Below are 21,996 nucleotides of genomic sequence, written 5' to 3' on the forward strand. Positions count from 1 at the left end.
TGTCTTCTGACACTTTTCTACTCACTTCATATCTTCTTGTTACCAACATAAGTGCCTGCTCCACTCACTTTTCTGAATTAAAAATCGTTTCTATGTTATATGTTTGTGATGAGAATATTGGCTATTAAGCTTAACTGCTGGTCAAAATTACTTCGCGATGGTGGCGAACGAATCGGCGATCTCAAGAAGTGGGTGAGAGAGGGATCTAGAAATGACTTTGGGTTTGAAACGAATATTTTTGTGTTCGTGGATAGCTCACACGGTAGAGCCACGCTCTCACCTGCCAGGCGGAGTTGTCGTACCAATAAGGTCGCAGGTTCAAACCCCACCACCGCCGCGAAAAAATTTTTTATTCTCTATTGTCTTCTGGCACTTTTCTACTCACTTCATATCTTGTTGTTACCAAATAAGTGCCTGCTCCACTCACTTTCTGAATTAAAAATTCCCCATACACCGGAGCATACCAATGTCTCATCGTTTCTATGTTATATGTTTGTGATGAGAATATGGCTATTAAGCTTAACTGCTGGTCAAAATTACTTCGCGATGGTGGCGAACGAATCGGCGATCTCAAGAAGTGGTGAGAGAGGGATCTAGAAATGACTTTGGGTTTGAAACGAATATTTTTGTGTTCGTGGATAGCTCACACGTAGAGCCACGCTCTCACCCCAGGCGGAGTTGTCGTACCAATAAGGTCGCAGGTTCAAACCCCACCACCGCCGCGGAAAAAAATTTTTCTATGTCTTTGCTTTCTACTCATTATCTGTGTACATAGCGTCCCATTCTGATAAAATTCACCCCAACACGAGCATACTCAATTCCATCGTTTTGTAATTTTGTAGAATTGGTTAGCTTATTGTCAATATGCGGTGCGACGACGCGATCTCAAAGTGGAGGATCTGAAGACTTGGTTGAACGAAATTTTGGTCGTGTGCTCCGGTGAGCACCTCTACCTGCCGGGTGTCGTACATAAGGTCAGTTCAACCCCCGCGAAAAATTATCTCTATTTCTTTGGCACTTTTCTCTTTTCTTTTGTTACCAACATAGTGCCTGTCCACTCACTTTTCTGAATTAAAAATTACCCCATAACCGGGCATATCAATCTCAAGATCGTTTCTATGTTATATGTTGTTGATGAGAATATTGGCTATAAGCTTAACTGCGTCAAAATTACTTCGCGATGGTGGCGAACGAATCGGCGATCTCAAGAAGTGGGTGAGAGAGGATCTAGAAAGTTTGGGTTTGAAACGAATATTTTTGTTTCGTGGTAGCTCACCGGTAGAGCCACGCCTCACCTGCCAGGCGGAGTTGTCGTACCAATAAGGTCGCAGGTTCAAACCCCACCACCGCCGCGAAAAAAAATTTTATTCTCTATTGTCTTCTGGCACTTTTCTACTCACTTCATATCTTGTTGTTACCAACATAAGTGCCTGCTCCACTCACTTTTCTGAATTAAAAATTCACCCCATACACCGGAGCATACTCAATGTCTCAATCGTTTCTATGTTATATGTTTGTGATGAGAATATTGGCTATTAAGCTTAACTGCTGGTCAAAATTACTTCGCGATGGTGGCGAACGAATCGGCGATCTCAAGAAGTGGTGAGAGAGGGATCTAGAAATGACTTTGGGTTTGAAACGAATATTTTTGTGTTCGTGGATAGCTCACACGGTAGAGCCACGCTCTCACCTGCCAGGCGGAGTTGTCGTACCAATAAGGTCGCAGGTTCAAACCCCACCACCGCCGCGAAAAAAAATTTTATTCTCTATTGTCTTCTGGCACTTTTCTACTCACTTCATATCTTGTTGTTACCAACATAAGTGCCTGCTCCACTCACTTTTCTGAATTAAAAATTCACCCCATACACCGGAGCATACTCAATGTCTCAATCGTTTCTATGTTATATGTTTGTGATGAGAATATTGGCTATTAAGCTTAACTGCTGGTCAAAATTACTTCGCGATGGTGGCGAACGAATCGGCGATCTCAAGAAGTGGGTGAGAGAGGGATCTAGAAATGACTTTGGGTTTGAAACGAATATTTTTGTGTTCGTGGATAGCTCACACGGTAGAGCCACGCTCTCACCTGCCAGGCGGAGTTGTCGTACCAATAAGGTCGCAGGTTCAAACCCCACCACCGCCGCGAAAAAATTTTTAATTCTCTATTGTCTTCTGGCACTTTTCTACTCACTTCATATCTTGTTGTTACCAACATAAGTGCCTGCTCCACTCACTTTTCTGAATTAAAAATCACCCATACACGGAGCATACTCAATGTCTCAATCGTTCTATGTTATATGTTTGTGATGAGAATATTGGCTATTAAGCTTAACTGCTGTCAAATTACTTCGCGATGTGGCGAACGAATCGGCGATCTCAAGAAGTTGGTGAAGAGGGATCTAGAAATGACTTTGGTTTGAAACGAATATTTTTGTGTTCGTGGATAGCTCAACACGCTCTCACCTCCAGGCGAGTTGTCGTACCAATAAGGTCGCAGGTTCAAACCCCACCACCGCCGCGAAAAAAAATTTTATTCTCTATTGTCTTCTGGCACTTTTCTACTCACTTCATATCTTGTTGTTACAAAGACTTCATGGACAACTTATATAAAAAGGAAAGATCAAGGCGAAGGCAAACGTTTTGAATGAGTAGCTATAGCTATTTAGTCTGCATCTCATGGTTTCAATTAACCAAAATTTATGTGTAAGAGTTGTAAACAAAGTTTAAAAATAATATTGATAATGAGTTGGCTATATGACTAAACAATCTGAATCTATTAGAAAATTGTGTTGCAGAAATGTTATAGATGACAGTAAAAGCAATAAGGATCTTTAAATGCGTCAGATTTAACTGTAAGACATAAGTAACATTTTATCATTAGTGCTATATAATATTAGCAATTCATCTTTAGATGAAACATTTCAATATCAGCAAATAAGCAGCTTTATAATCAATCAACCACAAACCGATGATTTTCATTCTATTGAGAAATTCACTTACTGACTACAGATTTAGGGGTTGGAGCTGGAGTTGTTCGTTTTGGGGCTGCAGTCGAACCTGAAATAAATATTTCCTCTTCAGTGAAAACTTAACTCAAGTCAGATACAAAATATTATGTTATTATTTCAACCAGCAGATTACAATTACTCAGAACTGTAATTTCCTTTTTGTCTTGCCCTATCATTAGCAAAACCAGAATAATGGTAATAACATTTTTATTTCAATTTTAATCTATCATAATGCTTTGTAAAATTGCTTTATACATTTTATTATTATTATTATTCTCATTTTTATTCATTCTGATACTATCATATCATATCAGTAAAAGGACTTTAGATTGAAGCAACTGTTGCTTAAAATGTCCTATTAAAAATGTAACAATTATTATGCATTACAAATGGCATATTCTTTGAAATAAACATATTTTAAAAGAGAGAAACAGAGAAGAAACTTTTTAATAATAATCTTGAAGACGACAAAATGATGCTACGAACAAACGTCATTTTTCTGCAAGTCATCAAATCATAATACTCACACAGAGAAGAAAAGACGTGATGCCTCAGTTCTCTCAGCTCAGAAAACTCCTGTACAGCAAATCTGTTCTCTTCCACTGGCTTGCTGGCAATTCCATCCAACTCTTTGGTGTCTGTCAAACCAATACCAATGGCATAGATGTGGATTCCTTCTGCTCTAGCCTGCTCTGCTTCTGGAATAGTTTTCCTAGAGTTGATATTAGATACACCATCAGTCAGAACAATAGCAATGTTGTCCACTCCTTCTCGGTCTCCATTAAATTCTGTAAACATGTCAGTCCTCATAGTCTTCAAGGCATCAGCAGTGTTGGTACTGCCATATCTCCATGGAATATCGTCCACAGCATTGTAAATGTCAGCTTTGGTTTGATATGTGTTTAGTTGGAACATGACATGATCTTCTGTACTGTAGATGATGACTCCCACTCTTACATTGCCATTGTCAATGTCAGCCTCGTACAAAAAGTCTTTGATAAAATCCTTCATCAAGTCAAAGTTTGGTTCTGTCACACTAGTTGAGGAATCTAGGACAAATATTAAGTCGTGACGGGCATCCGAGCAACCTATAAAAAATATCATAATAAAATAAAATAGTTTAGTGCCAATTATTTAAACGAAAGATACATATTTGAGAGAGAACAAATATATAAAAATATTACATTTACTTGCAGTGTAATGAAACATACAGGTAAAAAGTTCATCAGTTACTGTCATATGGATATTAGCAATGAAAAACAACTTATCTCTAGATTAACACCTTCTCAAGATTAGCAAACTGGTCCTATGCATTTATGTAAAATACTCACAACATCCATCAGTCAGATATAACGTACCAACACACAAATCTTTGTACAACCTTGAATGTTTTTACTCTGATTGATATAATTTAATGAGAGATAATCACCAAAATGGCTGTCTAAAATCAATAACAAAGAGTTCTCAATGTCATTCCTTCAATAAGCAGTTGTTTATAATCAATCAAAACATAAACCGGTGATTTTCATTTTATGAGAAATTCACTTACTGACTACAGATTTAGGAGTTGGAGCTGGAGTTGTTCGTTTTGGGGCTGCAGTCGAACCTGAAAATAAAGAAGCAAAACATTTTCTCTTCAGTGAAAACTAAACTCGTCCTATATAAAATAATGTGTCATTATCTAAACCAGCATATGCCTTTTTGTTTTGCCCTATCACATGAAAAATCAAAATAAATTTACTTTAAAGCGTTCTAAAAATACTTAAATACGTTTCATAGTGCTTATTTATTCATTCTTATCATATTATATTGTTTCAGTAATTGGACCTCAAAATGGATCTATCGTTCCTTAAATTGCATTAAATTAGAAGAATATACAGTGTATATTTCATTACACAGTGCATATTATTTGAGATAACAATACTTTTTTTTTAAAAAGATAAGCAGATAAAAAAAGCATAGAATTTTTTTTTTTTAAATCAAGTTTGTAAAATCACTTTCCTTATAGATGAATAAAGTTTATTTTATACAATTTGAAAATTATTGAAGACCACAAATTGATGCCACGAATAAACGTCATTGGAATTGTGTAAGTCATCAAATCACAATACTCACACAGAGAAGAAAAGACGTGATGCCTCAATTCTCTCAGCTCAGAAAATTCCTGTACAGCAAACCTGTTCTCTTCCACTGGCTTGCTGGCAATTCCATCCAACTCTTTGGTGTCTGTCAAACCAATACCAATGGCATAGATATGGATTCCTTCTGCTCTGGCCTGCTCTGCTTCTGGAATAGTTTTCCTAGAGTTGATATTAGATACACCATCAGTCAGAACAATAGCAATGTTGTCTACTCCTTCTCTGTCTCCATTCCATTCTTTAAACATTTCAGTCCTCATAGTCTTCAAGGCATCAGCAGTGTTAGTACTGCCATATCTCCATGGAATATCATCCACAGCATTGTAAATGTCAGCTTTACTCTGGTATTCATTCAGTTGGAAAATTACATGATCTTCTGTACTATAGATGATGACTCCCACTCGTACATTGCCATTGTCAATGTCAGCCTCAATCAAAAAGTCTTTGATAAAGTCTTTCATTAAATCAAAGTTGGGTTCTGTCACACTTGTGGATGAGTCCAGTACAAATATTAAGTCGTGACGGGCATCTGAACAACCTAACAGAAATCAAGGGAAGTTTCATTCAAAGCAAAAGTTTTTAAAAGCATAAAAATTAACCAGTATTAAAGATAAAAACTGCAAATAGATTGTTAATGAATACTTAATATTGATGCAAGACAAATTTAAAAATTCAAACATTTACCATTCACAATATATATTAATGTAAATACAAAACCATTAAGAAAAAAAAAAAAAACAAAAAAAAAATAAAGCTCTGCTTCATGCATAATAAATTTGCCTGATCAAAAGTTTTACAAAAGAACTCAATGAAGATTGTAATCTTAAGAAGATTAACAAATACAATTAAAAAATTAATATGTTAATAATGTAAAACTGATGATTGCAACCAATCCCCTTACAGAAAATCACAAATTATATTAGGCATCACCTCAAGATTCTCAGAATACGAGGTGTCCTAGAAGTCTTCGAGTTATTTTCAATGTTTTTTAAAGACGTGATGAGATGAACTGCTCAAAGACTTCATGGACAACTTGTAAAAAAATAAAAGATCAAGGCGAGGGCAAACTTTTTGAATGAGTAGCTATAGCTATTTAGTCTGCATCTCATTGTTCTTCAATTATTCTCCAAGAATGTTAATGTGTAAGAGGTTGTGAAACAAAGGTTTAAAAAATAATATTGATAAATGAGTTGGGCCTATATGACTCAGAAAATCTGAATCTATTTTAGAAAATTGTTGTTGGCAAGGAAATGGTTATAGATGACAAGTTAACAAGCAGAATAAGGATCTTTTAAAATGGCGTCAGAATTATAACTGCAATAGAACAAAAAGGTAAACATTTTATCAGTTAATGCTATATAAATATTAGCAATTCATCTTTAGATGAAAACCTTTTCAATATCAGCAAATAAGCAGCTGTTATAATCAATCAAAACACAAACCGATGATTTTCATTCTATTAAGAAATTCACTTACTGACTACAGATTTAGGGGTTGGAGCTGGAGTTGTTCGTTTTGGGGCTGCAGTCGAACCTGAAATACAGAAGCAAACCATTTCCTCTTCAGTGAAAACTTAACTCAAGTCAGATACAAAATATTATGTTATTATTTTAACCAGCGGATTACAATTACTCAGAACTGTAATTTCCTTTTTGTCTTGCCCTATCATTAGCAAAACCAGAATAATGCCCTAAAGGTAATTAAATTGTTATTTCACTTTATGTCAGTAATAGGACTTTAGATTGGAGCAACTGTTCCTTAAAATGTCCTTACAAAAAGTTTATTATGCATTACAAATTGCATATTCTTTCAGATAAACACATTTTAAAAGAGAGAAACAGAGAACAAAATTTTTAAAAATAATATTGAAGACGACAAATTGATGCCACGAACTAACGTCATTGGAATTGTGCAAGCCGTTAAATCAAAATACTCACACAAAGAAGAAAAGACGTGATGCCTCAGTTCTCTCAACTCAGAAAATTCCTGTACAGCAAATCTGTTCTCTTCCACTGGCTTGCTGGCAATTCCATCCAACTCTTTGGTGTCTGTCAAACCAATACCAATGGCATAGATATGGATTCCTTCTGCTCTAGCCTGCTCTGCTTCTGGAATAGTTTTTCTAGAGTTGATATTAGATACACCATCAGTCAGAACAATAGCAATGTTGTCCACTCCTTCTCTGTCTCCATTAAATTCTGTAAACATGTCAGTCCTCATAGTCTTCAAGGCATCAGCAGTGTTGGTACTGCCATATCTCCATGGAATATCGTCCACAGCGTTGTAAATGTCAGCTTTGGTTTGATATGTGTTTAGTTGGAACATGACATGATCTTCTGTACTGTAGATGATGACTCCCACTCTTACATTGCCATTGTCAATGTCAGCCTCGTACAAAAAGTCTTTGATAAAATCCTTCATCAAGTCAAAGTTTGGTTCTGTCACACTAGTTGAGGAATCTAGGACAAATATTAAGTCATGACGGGCATCCGAGCAACCTATAAAAAATATCATCATAAAATAAAATAGTTTAGAAAGATACATATTTGGGCGAGAACAAATATATAAAAATATTACACTTACTTGCAGTGTAATGTAACATAGAGGTAAAAAGTTCATCAGTTACTGCCATAGAGATATTAGCAATAAAAGTAACTTATCTCTAGACTAAAACCTCAAGATTAGTAAACTGGTGATATGCGTTTATGTAAAATACTCACAACATCCGTCAGTAGGATATAACCTACCAACACACAAATCTTTGTACAACCTTGAATGTTTTTACTCTGATTGATATAATTTAATGAGAGATAATCATCAAAATGGCTGTCTAAAAGCAAAAACAAAGAGTTCAATGATCTCAATGTCGTTCTTTAAATAAGCAGTTGTTTATAATCAATAAAAACATAAACCGGTGATTTTCATTTTATGAGAAATTCACTTACTGACTACAGCTTTAGGAGTTGGAGCTGGAGTTGTTCGTTTTGGGGCTGCAGTCGAACCTGAAATAAAGAAGCAATACATTTCCTCTTCAGAGAAAACTAAACTCAAGTCCTACATAAAATATTATGTCAATATCTAAAGCAGCATATTCCTTTTTGTTTTACCTTATCACATGAAAAATCAAAATAAATTTACTATAGATCATAAAAATGCTTAAATACGTTTCATAGTGCTTATTTATTCATTCTTATCATATCCTATTGTTTCAGTAATTGGACCTCAAAATGGATATACCATTCCTTAAATTGCATTAAATTAGAAGAATACACATTGTATATTTCATTACACAGTGCATATTATTTGAGATAACAATACTTTTTTTTAAAAAGATAAACAGATAAAAGCATAGAATTGAATATTTTTTTTTAAAATCAAGTTTGTAAAATCACTTTCCTTATAGATGAATAAAGTTTATTTTATACAATTTGAAAATTATTGAAGACCACAAATTGATGCCACGAACAAACGTCATTGGAATTGTGCAAGTCGGCAAATCATAATACTCACACAGAGAAGAAAATACGTGATGCCTCAGTTCTCTCAGCTCAGAAAATTCCTGTACAGCAAATCTGTTCTCTTCCACTGGCTTGCTGGCAATTCCATCCAACTCTTTGGTGTCTGTCAAACCAATACCAATGGCATAGATATGGATTCCTTCTGCTCTAGCCTGCTCTGCTTCTGGAATAGTTTTCCTAGAGTTGATATTAGATACACCATCAGTCAGAACAATAGCAATGTTGTCCACTCCTTCTCTGTCTCCATTCCATTCTTTAAACATTTCAGTCCTCATAGTCTTCAAGGCATCAGCAGTGTTGGTACTGCCATATCTCCATGGAATATCATCCACAGCATTGTAAATGTCAGCTTTACTCTGGTATTCATTCAGTTGGAAAATTACATGATCTTCTGTACTATAGATGATGACTCCCACTCGTACATTGCCATTGTCAATGTCAGCCTCAATCAAAAGTCTTTGATAAAATCTTTCATTAAATCAAAGTTGGGTTCCGTCACACTTGTGGATGAGTCCAGTACAAATATTAAGTCGTGACGGGCATCTGAACAACCTGACAGAAATCAAGGGAAGTTTCATTCAAAGCAAATGGTTTTAAAAGCATAAAAATTAACCAGCATTAAAGATAAAAAGTGCAAATAGATTGTTAATGAATGCTTGCTATTGATGCAAGACAAATTTAAAAATTCAAACATTTACCATTCACAATATATATTAATATAAATACAAAACCATTAAGAAAAAACAAACAAAACTAAAGCTCTGCTTCATACATAATAAATTTGCCTGATCAAAAGTTTTACAAAAGAACTCAATGAAGATTGTAATCTTAAGAAGATTAACAAATACAATTAAAAAATTAATCAGTTATATATTTAAAACAATCCCAAGTTAAATATTTAAAACAATCCCCTTACAGAAAAGCACCAATTATATTAAGCAAGATTCTCAAAATACAAGGTGTCCTAGAAATCTTTGAGTTAGTTTTAATGTTTATCTAAAAACTTGATGAGATGAACTTCTCAAAGACTTCATGGACAACTTATATAAAAAGGAAAGATCAAGGCGAAGGCAAACTTTTTGAATGAGTTACTATAACTTTTTAGTCTGCATCTCATTGCTTTTCTATTATACTGTAAGAATGTTAATGTGTAAGAGGTTGTGAAACAAAGGTTTAAAAATAATATTGATAAATGAGTTGGGCCTATATGACTCAGACAATCTGAATCTATTTTAGAAAATTGTTGTTGGCAAGGAAATGGTTATAGATGACAGGTTAACAAGCAGAATAAGGATCTTTTAAAATGGCGTCAGAATTATAACTGTAATGTAACATAAAGGTAAACATTTTATCAGTTAGTGCAATATATATATTAGGAATTCATCTTTAGAGGAAAACCTTTTCAATATCAGCAAATAAGCAGCTGTTATAATCAATCAAAACACAAACCGATGATTTTCATTCTATTGAGAAATTCACTTACTGACTACAGATTTAGGAGTTGGAGCTGGAGTTGTTCGTTTTGGGGCTGCAGTCGAACCTGAAATAAAGAAGCAAAACATTTCGTCTTCAGTGAAAACTTAACTCAAGTCATATATAAAATATTATGTTATTATTTCAACCAGCAGATTACAATTACCCAGACTGAAATTTCCTTTTTGTTTTGCCGTATCATTAGCAAAACCAGAATAATGCCCTAAATGTAATTAAATTTTTATTTCACTTTTAATCTATCATATTGCTTTTTAAAATTTCTTAAATACATTTTATTATGCTAATTTTTATTCATTCTGATACTATCATATCATGTCAATAATAGGAGATTGGAGCAACTGTTCCTTAAAATGTCCTTACAAAAAGTTAATTATTATGCATTACAAATTGCATATTCTTTGAGATAAACATATTTTAAAAGCGAAAAACAGGGAAGAAATTTTTTTTTTTTAATAAAACTGAAGACGACAAATTGATGCCACGAACAAACGTCATTGGAAATGTGCAAGTTGTTAAATCATAATACTCACACAGAGAAGAAAAGACGTGATGCCTCAGTTCTCTCAACTCAGAAAATTCCTGTACAGCAAACCTGTTCTCTTCCACTGGCTTGCTGGCAATTCCATCCAACTCTTTGGTGTCTGTCAAACCAATACCAATGGCATAGATATGGATTCCTTCTGCTCTCGCCTGCTCTGCTTCTGGAATAGTTTTCCTGGAGTTTATATTAGATACACCATCAGTCAACACGATAGCAATGTTGTCCACTCCTTCTCTGTCTCCATTGAATTCTGTAAACATGTCAGTCCTCATAGTCTTCAGGGCATCAGCAGTGTTGGTACTGCCATATCTCCATGGAATATCGTCCACAGCGTTGTAAATGTCAGCTTTGGTTTGATATGTGTTTAGTTGGAACATGACGTGATCTTCTGTACTGTAGATGATGACTCCCACTCTTACATTGCCATTGTCAATGTCAGCCTCGTACAAAAAGTCTTTGATAAAATCCTTCATCAAGTCAAAGTTGGGTTCTGTCACACTAGTTGAGGAATCTAGGACAAATATTAAGTCGTGACGGGCATCCGAGCAACCTATAAAAAATATCATCATAAAATAAAATAGTTTAATGCCAATTAGTTAAATGAAAGATACATATTTGGGAGAAAACAAATATATAAAAATATTATACTTACTTGCAGTGTAATGGAACATACAGATAAAAAGTTCATCAGTTACTGTCATATGGATATTAGCAATGAAAAACAACTTATCTCTAGATTAAAACCTTCTTAAGATTAGCAAACTGGTCCTATGCGTTTATGTAAAATACTCACAACATCCGTCAGTCAGATATAACGTACCAACACACAAATCTTTGTACAACCTTGAACGGTTTTACTCTGATTGATATAATTTAATGGGAGATAATCACCAAAATGGCTGTCTAAAAGCAATAACAAAGAGTTCAGTGATCTCAATGTCGTTCCTCCAATAAGAAGTTTATAATCAATCAAAACATAAACCGGTGATTTTCATTTTATGACAAATTCACTTACTGACTACAGCTTTAGGAGTTGGAGCTGGAGTTGTTCGTTTTGGGGCTGCAGTCGAACCTGAAATAAATAAGCAAAACATTTCCTCTTCAGTGAAAACTAAACTCAAGTCAGATACAAAATATTATGTCATTATCTAAACCACCATATTCCTTTTTGTTTTGCGGATCACAAGAAAAAACAAAATAATACCATAAAAGTATTTTATTTTTATTTGATTTATAATTTACTATAGTGCCTCTAAAATCACTTAAATACATTTCATAGTGGTTATTTATTCATTCTTATCATATCATATTGTTTCAGTAATAGGACCTCAAAATGGATCCAGCGTTCCTTAAATGGCATTAAATTATCTTCTTCTTCTTCTTCTTCAAGTACCAAGTCTGTGCCAGACACCGGTGATCATGGTACGCCATTCATCTCTCTGATCAGATAACCTCCGAAAACTAATATTACTCTTCTCTTGCTTTGTCACCCAGCTGTTCAAACTATTCAAATATGTTTTTCTTGGTCTACCTTTACTCTTTTTATATTCTATCTTTCCTGTGAGAGCAAGATGTTCAATACATTTATGTCGATTTAGGTGCCCTAAAAATTGCATAAGTCATTTTCTTATTGTATGAATTAGTAACCTTTTAGTTCAGCTTGCTCTCATACTTCTTCATTAGTTTTCTTCTTTGTCATGAGATTCTTAACATCCTTCTAAGGAACCACATTTCTGCTGCCTCCAGTTTATTTCTAATGTTTCCTGTAATTGTGCAACCTTCACAGCCATATAATAATAATGACCATACATGGGTCTTCATAACCCTATGTTTTTTTGTCATTAAGATAGTGGTTTTTGAAAATTAAACTCATTAAATTATAAGTGACAAAATACATTGTACATTTCATTACATAATGCATATTATTTGAGATAACAATACTTTTTTTTAAAAAAAGGTAAACAGATAAAAATATAGAATACTTTTTAAAAAATCAAGTTTGTAAAATCAGTTTCCTTATAGATGAATAAAGTTCATTATCATTTATTTATTATTGATCTATTTTATACAATTTGAAAACGTCATTGGATTGTGTAAGTCGGCAAATCATAATACTCACACAGAGAAGAAAAGACGTGGTGCCTCAATTCTCTCAACTCAGAAAATTCCTGTACAGCAAATCTGTTCTCTTCCACTGGCTTGCTGGCAATTCCATCCAACTCTTTGGTGTCTGTTAAACCAATACCAATGGCATAGATATGGATTCCTTCTGCTCTAGCCTGCTCTGCTTCTGGAATAGTTTTCCTAGAGTTGATATTAGATACACCATCAGTCAGAACAATAGCAATGTTCTCCACTCCTTCTCTGTCTCCATTCCATTCTTTAAACATTTCAGTCCTCATGGTCTTCAAGGCATCAGCAGTATTTGTACTGCCATATCTCCATGGAATATCGTCCACAGCATTGTAAATATCAGCTTTACTCTGGTATTCATTCAGTTGGAAAATTACATGATCTTCTGTACTATAGATGATGACTCCCACTCGTACATTGCCATTGTCAATGTCAGCCTCAATCAAAAAGTCTTTGATAAAATCTTTCATTAAATCAAAGTTGGGTTCCGTCACACTTGTGGATGAGTCCAGTACAAATATTAAGTCGTGACGGGCATCTGAACAACCTGACAGAAATCAAGGGAAGTTTCATTCAAAGCAAAAGTTTTAAGAAGCATAAAAATTAACCAGCATTAAAGATAAAAAGTGCAAATAGATTGTTAATGAATGCTTGACAATAATGCAAGACAAATTGAAAAACTCACCATTCACAATATCTATTAATATAAATATAAAACTATTAAGAAAAAGCAAACAAAACTAAAGCTCTGCTTCATAAATAATAAATTTACCTCATCAAAAGTTTTTTCAAAAGAACCCAATGAAGACTGTAATCTTAAGAAAATTAAATAATACAAGTTATAAATTAATATGATAATACTGTAAAAGTAATGATTTAAAACAATCCCCTTACAGAAAAGCACCAATTATATTAAGCAAGATTATCAAAATACAAGGTGCTCTAGAAGTCTTTGAGTTATCTTAAATGTTTTTTTAAAAACTTGATAAGATGAACTTCTCAAAGACTTCATGGACAACTTGTATATAAATATAAGATCAAGGCGAGGGCAAACTTTTTGAATGAGTAGCTATAGCTTTTTAGTCTGCATCTCATTGTTCTTCAATTATTCTCCAAGAATGTTAATGTGTAAGAGGTTGTGAAACAAAGGTTTAAAAATGATAATGAGTTGGGCCTATATGACTCAGAAAATCTGAATCTATTTTAGAAAATTGTTGTTGGCAAGGAAATGGTTATAGATGACAAGTTAACAAGCAGAATAAGGATCTTTTAAAATGGCGTCAGAATTATAACTGTAATGTAACATAAAGGTAAACATTTTATCAGTTAGTGCTATATAAATATTAGCAATTCATCTTTAGATGAAAACCTTTTCAATATCAGCAAATAAGCAGCTGTTATAATCAATCAAAACACAAACCGATGATTTTCATTCTATTGAGAAATTCACTTACTGACTACAGATTTAGGGGTTGGAGCTGGAGTTGTTCGTTTTGGGGCTGCAGTCGAACCTGAAATAAATAAGCAAACCATTTCCTCTTCAGTGAAAACTTAACTCAAGTCAGATACAAAATATTATGTTATTATTTCAACCAGCAGATTACAATTACTCAGAACTGTAATTTCCTTTTTCTCTTGCCCTATCATAAGAAAAACCAAAATAATGCCCTAAAGGTAATTAAATTTCTATTTCACTTTTAATCTATCATATTGCTTTGTAAAATTACTTAAATACATTTTATAATGTTTATTTTTATTTATTCTGATACTATCATATGATATAAGTAAAAGGACTTTAGATTGGAGCAACTGTAACTTAAAATGACCTTACAAAAAGTAAACAATTATCATACATTACACATTGCATAGTCTTTGAGATAAACTAATTTTAAAAGAGAGAAACAGAGAAGAACATTTTTTAAAATAATAATGAAGACGACATATCGATGCCACGAACAAACGTCATTGGAATTGTGCAAGTCGTCAAATCATAATACTCACACAGAGAAGAAAATACGTGATGCCTCAGTTCTCTCAGCTCAGAAAATTCCTGTACAGCAAATCTGTTCTCTTCCACTGGCTTGCTGGCGATTCCATCCAACTCTTTGGTGTCTGTCAAACCAATTCCAATGGCATAGATATGGATTCCTTCTGCTCTAGCCTGCTCTGCTTCTGGAATAGTTTTCCTAGAGTTGATATTAGATACGCCATCTGTCAACACGATAGCAATGTTATCAACCCCTATCCTGTCTCCATTCCATTCTGTAAACATTTCAGTCCTCATAGTCTTCAAGGCATCAGCAGTATTGGTACTGCCATACCTCCATGGAATATCGTCCACAGCATTGTAAATGTCAGCTTTGGTTTGATATGTGTTTAGTTGGAACATGACATGATCTTCTGTACTGTAGATGATGACTCCCACTCTTACATTGCCATTGTCAATGTCAGCCTCGTACAAAAAGTCTTTGATAAAATCCTTCATCAAGTCAAAGTTTGGTTCTGTCACACTAGTTGAGGAATCTAGGACAAATATTAAGTCGTGACGGGCATCCGAGCAACCTATAAAAAATATAATCATTAATTAAAATATTATTAGTACCAATTTGTTAAATGAAAGATACATATTTGGGAGAGAAAAGAAAGATATATATAACTTACTTGCACATTACATCAAAGAGAAAATATATGTTCTCTACACATCTCATAATAATTGTCTGGAAAAACATGCACCCCGCCAATCCAAAACAATTGTCTTGTGACCAAATTGTAAATGGTACACTGCTGAACTCTGTAGGCTAAACATGATAGAAGTCATAAGGAACGTATTTGGCAAAACTCTTGACAAGAAATTCACAAACAAATGTATAAAAATGCCAAAATGAAACCGATCTATTAATAGCAAGTACCAAGCAGCTATATGTGAAGGACAAGCTAGTAAAAGGGCAAACGTGATTCTAAAAAGCTATATGATACCATCAAAGAAATAATCACACCATCGAATACAACAAATCTACCAACAAATACATGCCCAAAAGAACAGTGACAAATTCAACAACTTTTTCACAGAAAAAATTTCCAGCATCAGGCAGGAATTAGACAATGACAGCACCACAATTCCATCTTATCCACAACCCAACATGACATCACTTGTTGAAATAACCAACTTCATCAATGGACACAACAATGACTAGCACATGACTCCACCAGAAAGAACCAAATCAACTGATGGAACACTACAGGCGATATAACACTTTCCTGCACGACACAACAAACGAAAACTATGAACACCCGTTATAAAACATTAACGTCATTTGAACCCATAACAATATAGGAGATTAAAAACATATTGTCTGATATGCCTAATAAATCATGCCCACTAGATAAAACACCAACTTGGCTCATAAAGGCATGCAAATTGTCTTGCTCCAGCTATTGCATCCATTGTAAATGAAAGTCTAGTGTTGCCCAATTTTCCAAATATACTAAAACATGCCTAGGTTTGACCGCAGAAGAAAAAAGCAAATCTTGCCTGCAATAAGTTAAAGAATTTTCGACCTGTGTCAATTTTGAATTTAATTTCAAAATTAATTGAAAAAGTTATTGCTGCTCGTCTTATTAACCATATAGAGATGAATGCCTTAAATGTTAAATACCAATCTGCTTACAAAGCCTCATATAGTACATAAATGGCAGTACTTACTGACAACAGCTTTAGGTGTTGGAGCAGGGGTTGTACGTTTAGGAGCAGCCGTTGAGCCTGAAATGCATTATGTTATCATCATTAGATATTAATCACATTTAATTCATCATTTTAAAAATCACAGGAAAAAGAAAATCACAATAGAAAGTTAATTTATGAGTAAAAGTTGAACCCTTATAACTTAATGAAGATTTTCAGAGGCAACATATATATATATATATATAATATATATATATATATATATATATATATATATATTATATATATATATATATATATATATATATTAAAAGAATCGTATATTTAACTCACACAAAGAGGAGAAGACTGAATGTCTCAACACTCTCAATTCAGAGAACTCCTGTACAGCAAATCTGTTCTCTTCCACTGGCTTGCTGGCGATTCCATCCAACTCTTTGGTATCTGTCAAACCAATACCAATGGCATAGATGTGGATTCCTTCTGCTCTAGCCTGCTCTGCTTCTGGAATAGTTTTCCTAGAGTTGATATTAGATACACCATCAGTCAGAACAATAGCAATGTTGTCCACTCCTTCTCGGTCTCCATTAAATTCTGTGAACATTTCAGTCCTCATAGTCTTCAGGGCATCAGCAGTGTTGGTACTGCCATATCTCCATGGAATATCGTCCACAGCGTTGTAAATGTCAGCTTTGGTTTGATATGTGTTTAGTTGGAACATGACATGATCTTCTGTACTATAGATGATGACTCCCACTCTTACATTGCCATTGTCAATTTCAGCCTCGTACAAAAAGTCCTTGATAAAATCCTTCATCAAGTCAAAGTTGGGTTCTGTGACACTGGTAGACGAGTCCAGTACAAATATCAAGTCATGACGGGCATCAGAGCAACCTGTAAAATGGAAGAGTCACTATAACAAGAATACAAATATTGGAAGTTCACTGAGTATGATTTTAAATCTTTAACGACTGATGTTGCATAATTCAAATATTTTTAGTTTCAGTTTATTAAATTTCGTGTTAGATCTAACTTTGATATTAAACTTATTGTGTTCCTTTTTTAAACTAAACTGCCCTTTACAAGGTCAATTGTCTCTTTAATTTTCTAAATTCATTATATCAAAAAGTATAATATTGCTCGGCCTGTAACGTTTCGTGTCAGTAATAGAAATTTTGATAAGGAATAATTAATCATGGTTTAACTTGAATTTTTACAGTCAAAAAGTCTATAGCATTCTCTTGATGACCTATTCACTTAAAATTACAATCACTAAGCAATTATCTTAAGAGATAAAATACATTTTACTCACTAACTACAGGTTTTGGAGTTGGGGCTGGAGTTGTTTTTGGAGCTTCACTTGAACCTGAAAAAAATGATCATTAAACACAGTCAAGCAAAATTGTATCAGATACACAACTGACGGAAATAACAAATGCATGCGTATGCCCTATTCTTCCCTGACCCCATATTATTTCGATGAAATTCAAATTTCAAATTCAAATTGAGCTTTTATATAGTGCAATATCCACTAAACATGCTCAAAGCACTTTACAAGGGGTCCCTAGCCAAAAGCAATACTTAACATGTAGGACGAGACATGACATCTGTTAGGCAATATTACAATTTTTTCGGACAGAGACAATGCTGTTAACGGCCAGGTAGTCATTTTACATCTGAGTACGATGAGAGAATGTGAGTAAAGAACCTTTTCCAAGGACTCAACTATGCGCAGAGTGAGGCTCGAACCCAGGACCTTCCGATCCAAAAGCAAGTGTCATATCACTAGACCACATAGCCGTACAATAAAGAACAACTTATATTAAGAAATAATAATATAAGCCTGAGGGTATATTTCTTATGACGCTTCTCTACTATATTACACGTTAAATTTATTTCTACTTATCTATTCTATCAATTCTAAGCGATCATTGTCAAATTACAGTCAGTGAGTGGCTTAAAACGTTTCAAAATGATGATGTGTGTAGAGGTATGTGATGCATAAAATGGCAAAGTAATGCAATTTGGAACAACTAAAAGTCAATGAGAAGATAAAAGATATACCAGTTCTCCTTAAAAACTAGCTCCAATAAGGATATACAGTCAAATCTATTTAAAAAGACCATCCAAGATCAACAGTCAAAGCGGTCGTTATAAACAGGTGGTCGCTATGTTCAGGTCCGAACAAGGAGGAAGACATATCCTGTCATTTGCCATGTCACATATAAAGCATTGGAACCATAAATGGTCATTTTTGCACAATCTGTATTATTTTATTATCATTATTATTAGTAGTAGTATTATCATTATTATTATTATTATCATTATTATTATGATGATGATGATGATGATGATGATGATGATGATGATGATGATGATGATGATGATGAGATGATGATGATGATGATGATGATGATATTATTATTATTATTATTATTATTTTATTATTATTATTATTATTATTATTATTATTATTATTATTATTATTATTATTATTATTATTATTATTATCATCATCATCATCACCATCATCATTATTAATATTATTATTGACAATATTATCGTTATCAGTATTATGATCATCATCGATATTATCACATAAGTATGAAAAACAAGAAAGATAGACATTTCTGAGTTGACAAATTTGTTGGTTGTGAATTTGGTTGCAGGCATAGGACTGCCAACGGCCTATTAAAACATGTTTTAAAATATTTTTGTTTTAATTTATAGTTTCTAATTTTTGTTTTGTTTTCCTTATAAAGTAGTTTGCGATAGGTAGGTCATTGTTTAAAACGCTCACACTTGCAATGATGCACCATACGTGATTACTAGAATATTTCAGTCACCGCTTGAAATTTTAACCATTGTAACGATCAAAAGGAACTTTCTTCTTTTTTTTTTTTCATATATTTATCTGTAACACTGCGATTTTTTCTTAGAGGTTAAAAGACTGTGTTAATTAGGTCTATTGCAGATGATTTTAAACAGAGATGCCACTTTTTCAATATGCAATCTTAAATGTGTTCAAAATGATATTTTAAAATAAAATTTTAATGTTATAAGGAGAAAATAAAAGAACATCGTGAAGAAAAATCAAACGCTGTTTAAAAAAGCCAAGTCTGACATTGAATGTTAAGATTTTAAAAATAAATAACATCCCACAAAAAGGTAGATAGGAATTAAGTCACAAACCAGCATAGAATAAAATGGTATGAAAAGTCTGGAACAAAAAAAATTATATATGAAGTTCAATTGAGACAGAACAAAGTACTTAATAAATAAATGCTGCATCCATAATGTGTTTAAGAAGTGTATGCTTACATAATGAAGAAAACACATGATGTCTCAAAGCTCTCAACTCAGAAAATTCCTGTACAGCAAATCTGTTCTCTTCCACTGGCTTGCTGGCGATTCCATCCAACTCTTTGGTGTCTGTCAAACCAATACCAATGGCATAGATGTGGATTCCTTCTGCTCTAGCCTGCTCTGCTTCTGGAATAGTTTTCCTAGAGTTGATATTAGATACACCATCAGTCAAAACGATAGCAATGTTGTCCACTCCTTCTCTGTCTCCATTCCATTCTTTAAACATTTCAGTCCTCATTGTCTTCAAGGCATCAGCAGTGTTAGTACTGCCATATCTCCATGGAATATCATCCACAGCATTGTAAATGTCAGCTTTACTCTGGTATTCATTCAGTTGGAAAATTACATGATCTTCTGTACTATAGATGATGACTCCCACTCGTACATTGCCATTGTCAATTTCAGCCTCAATCAAAAAGTCTTTGATAAAGTCTTTCATTAAATCAAAGTTGGGTTCTGTTACACTGGTGGAGGAATCCAGTACAAATATCAAGTCATGTCGAGCATCAGAACAGCCTGATAGAAATTAAGGGGAGTTTAATGTTAAGCAAAATGTTAAAAAGCTTTAAAAAATAATAGCATGAAAGGCAATTATTGCAGTGGTTAATGGTTGCTTAATGTTATTGCAAGAGGAAATAAAATTCCAAAGTATATGTCATAAGATACATACAACTGTATTATCGACATTGATAATGATAATAAATAAATCATGTGTGTGTTGTTAAAGAATTTGAGCTGTGTTTTATATGAAATAAACTTACCAGATCAACCTCGTAATAAAAACTACTTAAGATTGTGATACATAATATGTTAGTGATTAAAAGCAGAATCCCAAAATTGCTTTTAGATTTCCTTAATAATGACTTCAAAAAAATGTAAATAAGTTCTCGTTCAGAACTAGGACCATGCAGTCAAAGATTATTTTCAAGTTTCTGTATTAAATTGTTTTCTACCACTAAAATAGGTAGACATTTAACAAACTCAAGCAACCTAGTCACTGCCATGTAATAGAAGGATCAGAAAAATACTGACACTATAATATTCAATTTACTCTAGCTGGTGATCGAGTGCTATACCAGTCAAACTATTGAGAATCTCAAATCTGTTAAGGAAAACTTTATTCACAAGCATAACATTCACGAATGCCCTGAGTGCCATCTAGAGTCTTGAATAAGTTTAAAAGAGAAGATATTAAAATGTAATTTTGATCATTTGTCACAAATAATATTGCATCAACAAATCCATTATCAGGATCACTAAGAGCAAACTTTAAATTGAATAAGGATTAAATTTATTCAAGGCAACAAATAGCGACAATTTTGCATTCTACTGTACATTTTTATAGCCAAAAAGTTTATTTTCTTTGTGGTCTTGTTCATCAAACTTCATCATTATGTAACATATAAATATTTCCTGGGGAGAGGGTGGTTCTGTTCGTTTTTTTTTTCGGTTTTTTTTTCTTTGTTTCATTGAGTTAGAAAAATTTTATCGCTGATAAAGCCATTTAATGTTAACAAAAAAGCAGCTGTTATAATCAAATAATATCAAACACTGGCATTTATCCCATTGAGATATTTACTTACTAACAACAGGTTTTGGGGTTGGGGCCGGAGTTGTTCGTTTTGGGGCAGGAGTCGAACCTGAAATGAAGAAGTAAATCAATTAATTTTCAGTGAGAGATTGATTCATAAAAGAGTAATGTAAAAGTCAAATGTTAAGTATTTTGTCACGTTCTAAAATATCAATATATATTAATTTTAATTTACTATTTCTATCACAACCAGAATAATACTTGCCAGTAATTAAAATAATCATTTTATGCAATGCGGTTCAGTCGATGAGAATCAAAGTGCAAGTATAATTAGCCAAGTTTTTATAATCGACTTTTGTCATTAAAACCATAGATTAATACTTGTAAAAAATGGACAACAGTCCATGGACAACAATAAAATCTCACAAGTTTCCATGGTGTGGTTTTTGTAACCTAAAATACTAAGGTGTCAAATAAACAATTATGACAATTCTTCCCTTCAACTATTTTAACTTAATATTTTTTCCGAGGGCACAAAAATATTGAAATGAGAAAAATTGCACAATCATGAGTATTTAACAGGAT

The 21,996-nt window shown here is 33.5% G+C and overlaps 1 protein-coding gene across 1 annotated transcript in view; it reads right to left on the bottom strand.

Annotated features, from left to right (window-relative positions):
- LOC144958476 (uncharacterized) overlaps positions 1–21,996 on the bottom strand; it is a 192,836-nt gene that overhangs the window by 71,219 nt on the left and 99,621 nt on the right. The window contains 20 exon segments of the mRNA XM_078890453.1: positions 3,001–3,057; positions 3,536–4,096; positions 4,558–4,614; positions 5,124–5,684; positions 6,623–6,679; positions 7,084–7,644; positions 8,092–8,148; positions 8,657–9,115; positions 9,118–9,216; positions 10,148–10,204; positions 10,689–11,249; positions 11,715–11,771; positions 12,819–13,379; positions 14,287–14,343; positions 14,834–15,394; positions 16,536–16,592; positions 16,848–17,408; positions 17,827–17,880; positions 19,836–20,396; positions 21,464–21,520. Of these exon segments, the coding sequence (XP_078746579.1) occupies positions 3,001–3,057; positions 3,536–4,096; positions 4,558–4,614; positions 5,124–5,684; positions 6,623–6,679; positions 7,084–7,644; positions 8,092–8,148; positions 8,657–9,115; positions 9,118–9,216; positions 10,148–10,204; positions 10,689–11,249; positions 11,715–11,771; positions 12,819–13,379; positions 14,287–14,343; positions 14,834–15,394; positions 16,536–16,592; positions 16,848–17,408; positions 17,827–17,880; positions 19,836–20,396; positions 21,464–21,520 (5,613 nt within the window).

This window comes from Berghia stephanieae, chromosome 13 (genome assembly GCF_034508935.2).
Source record: "Berghia stephanieae isolate SIO BIC M18660-M18661 chromosome 13, UCSD_Bste_1.3, whole genome shotgun sequence".
Classification (NCBI taxonomy): Eukaryota; Metazoa; Mollusca; class Gastropoda; order Nudibranchia; family Aeolidiidae; genus Berghia; species Berghia stephanieae.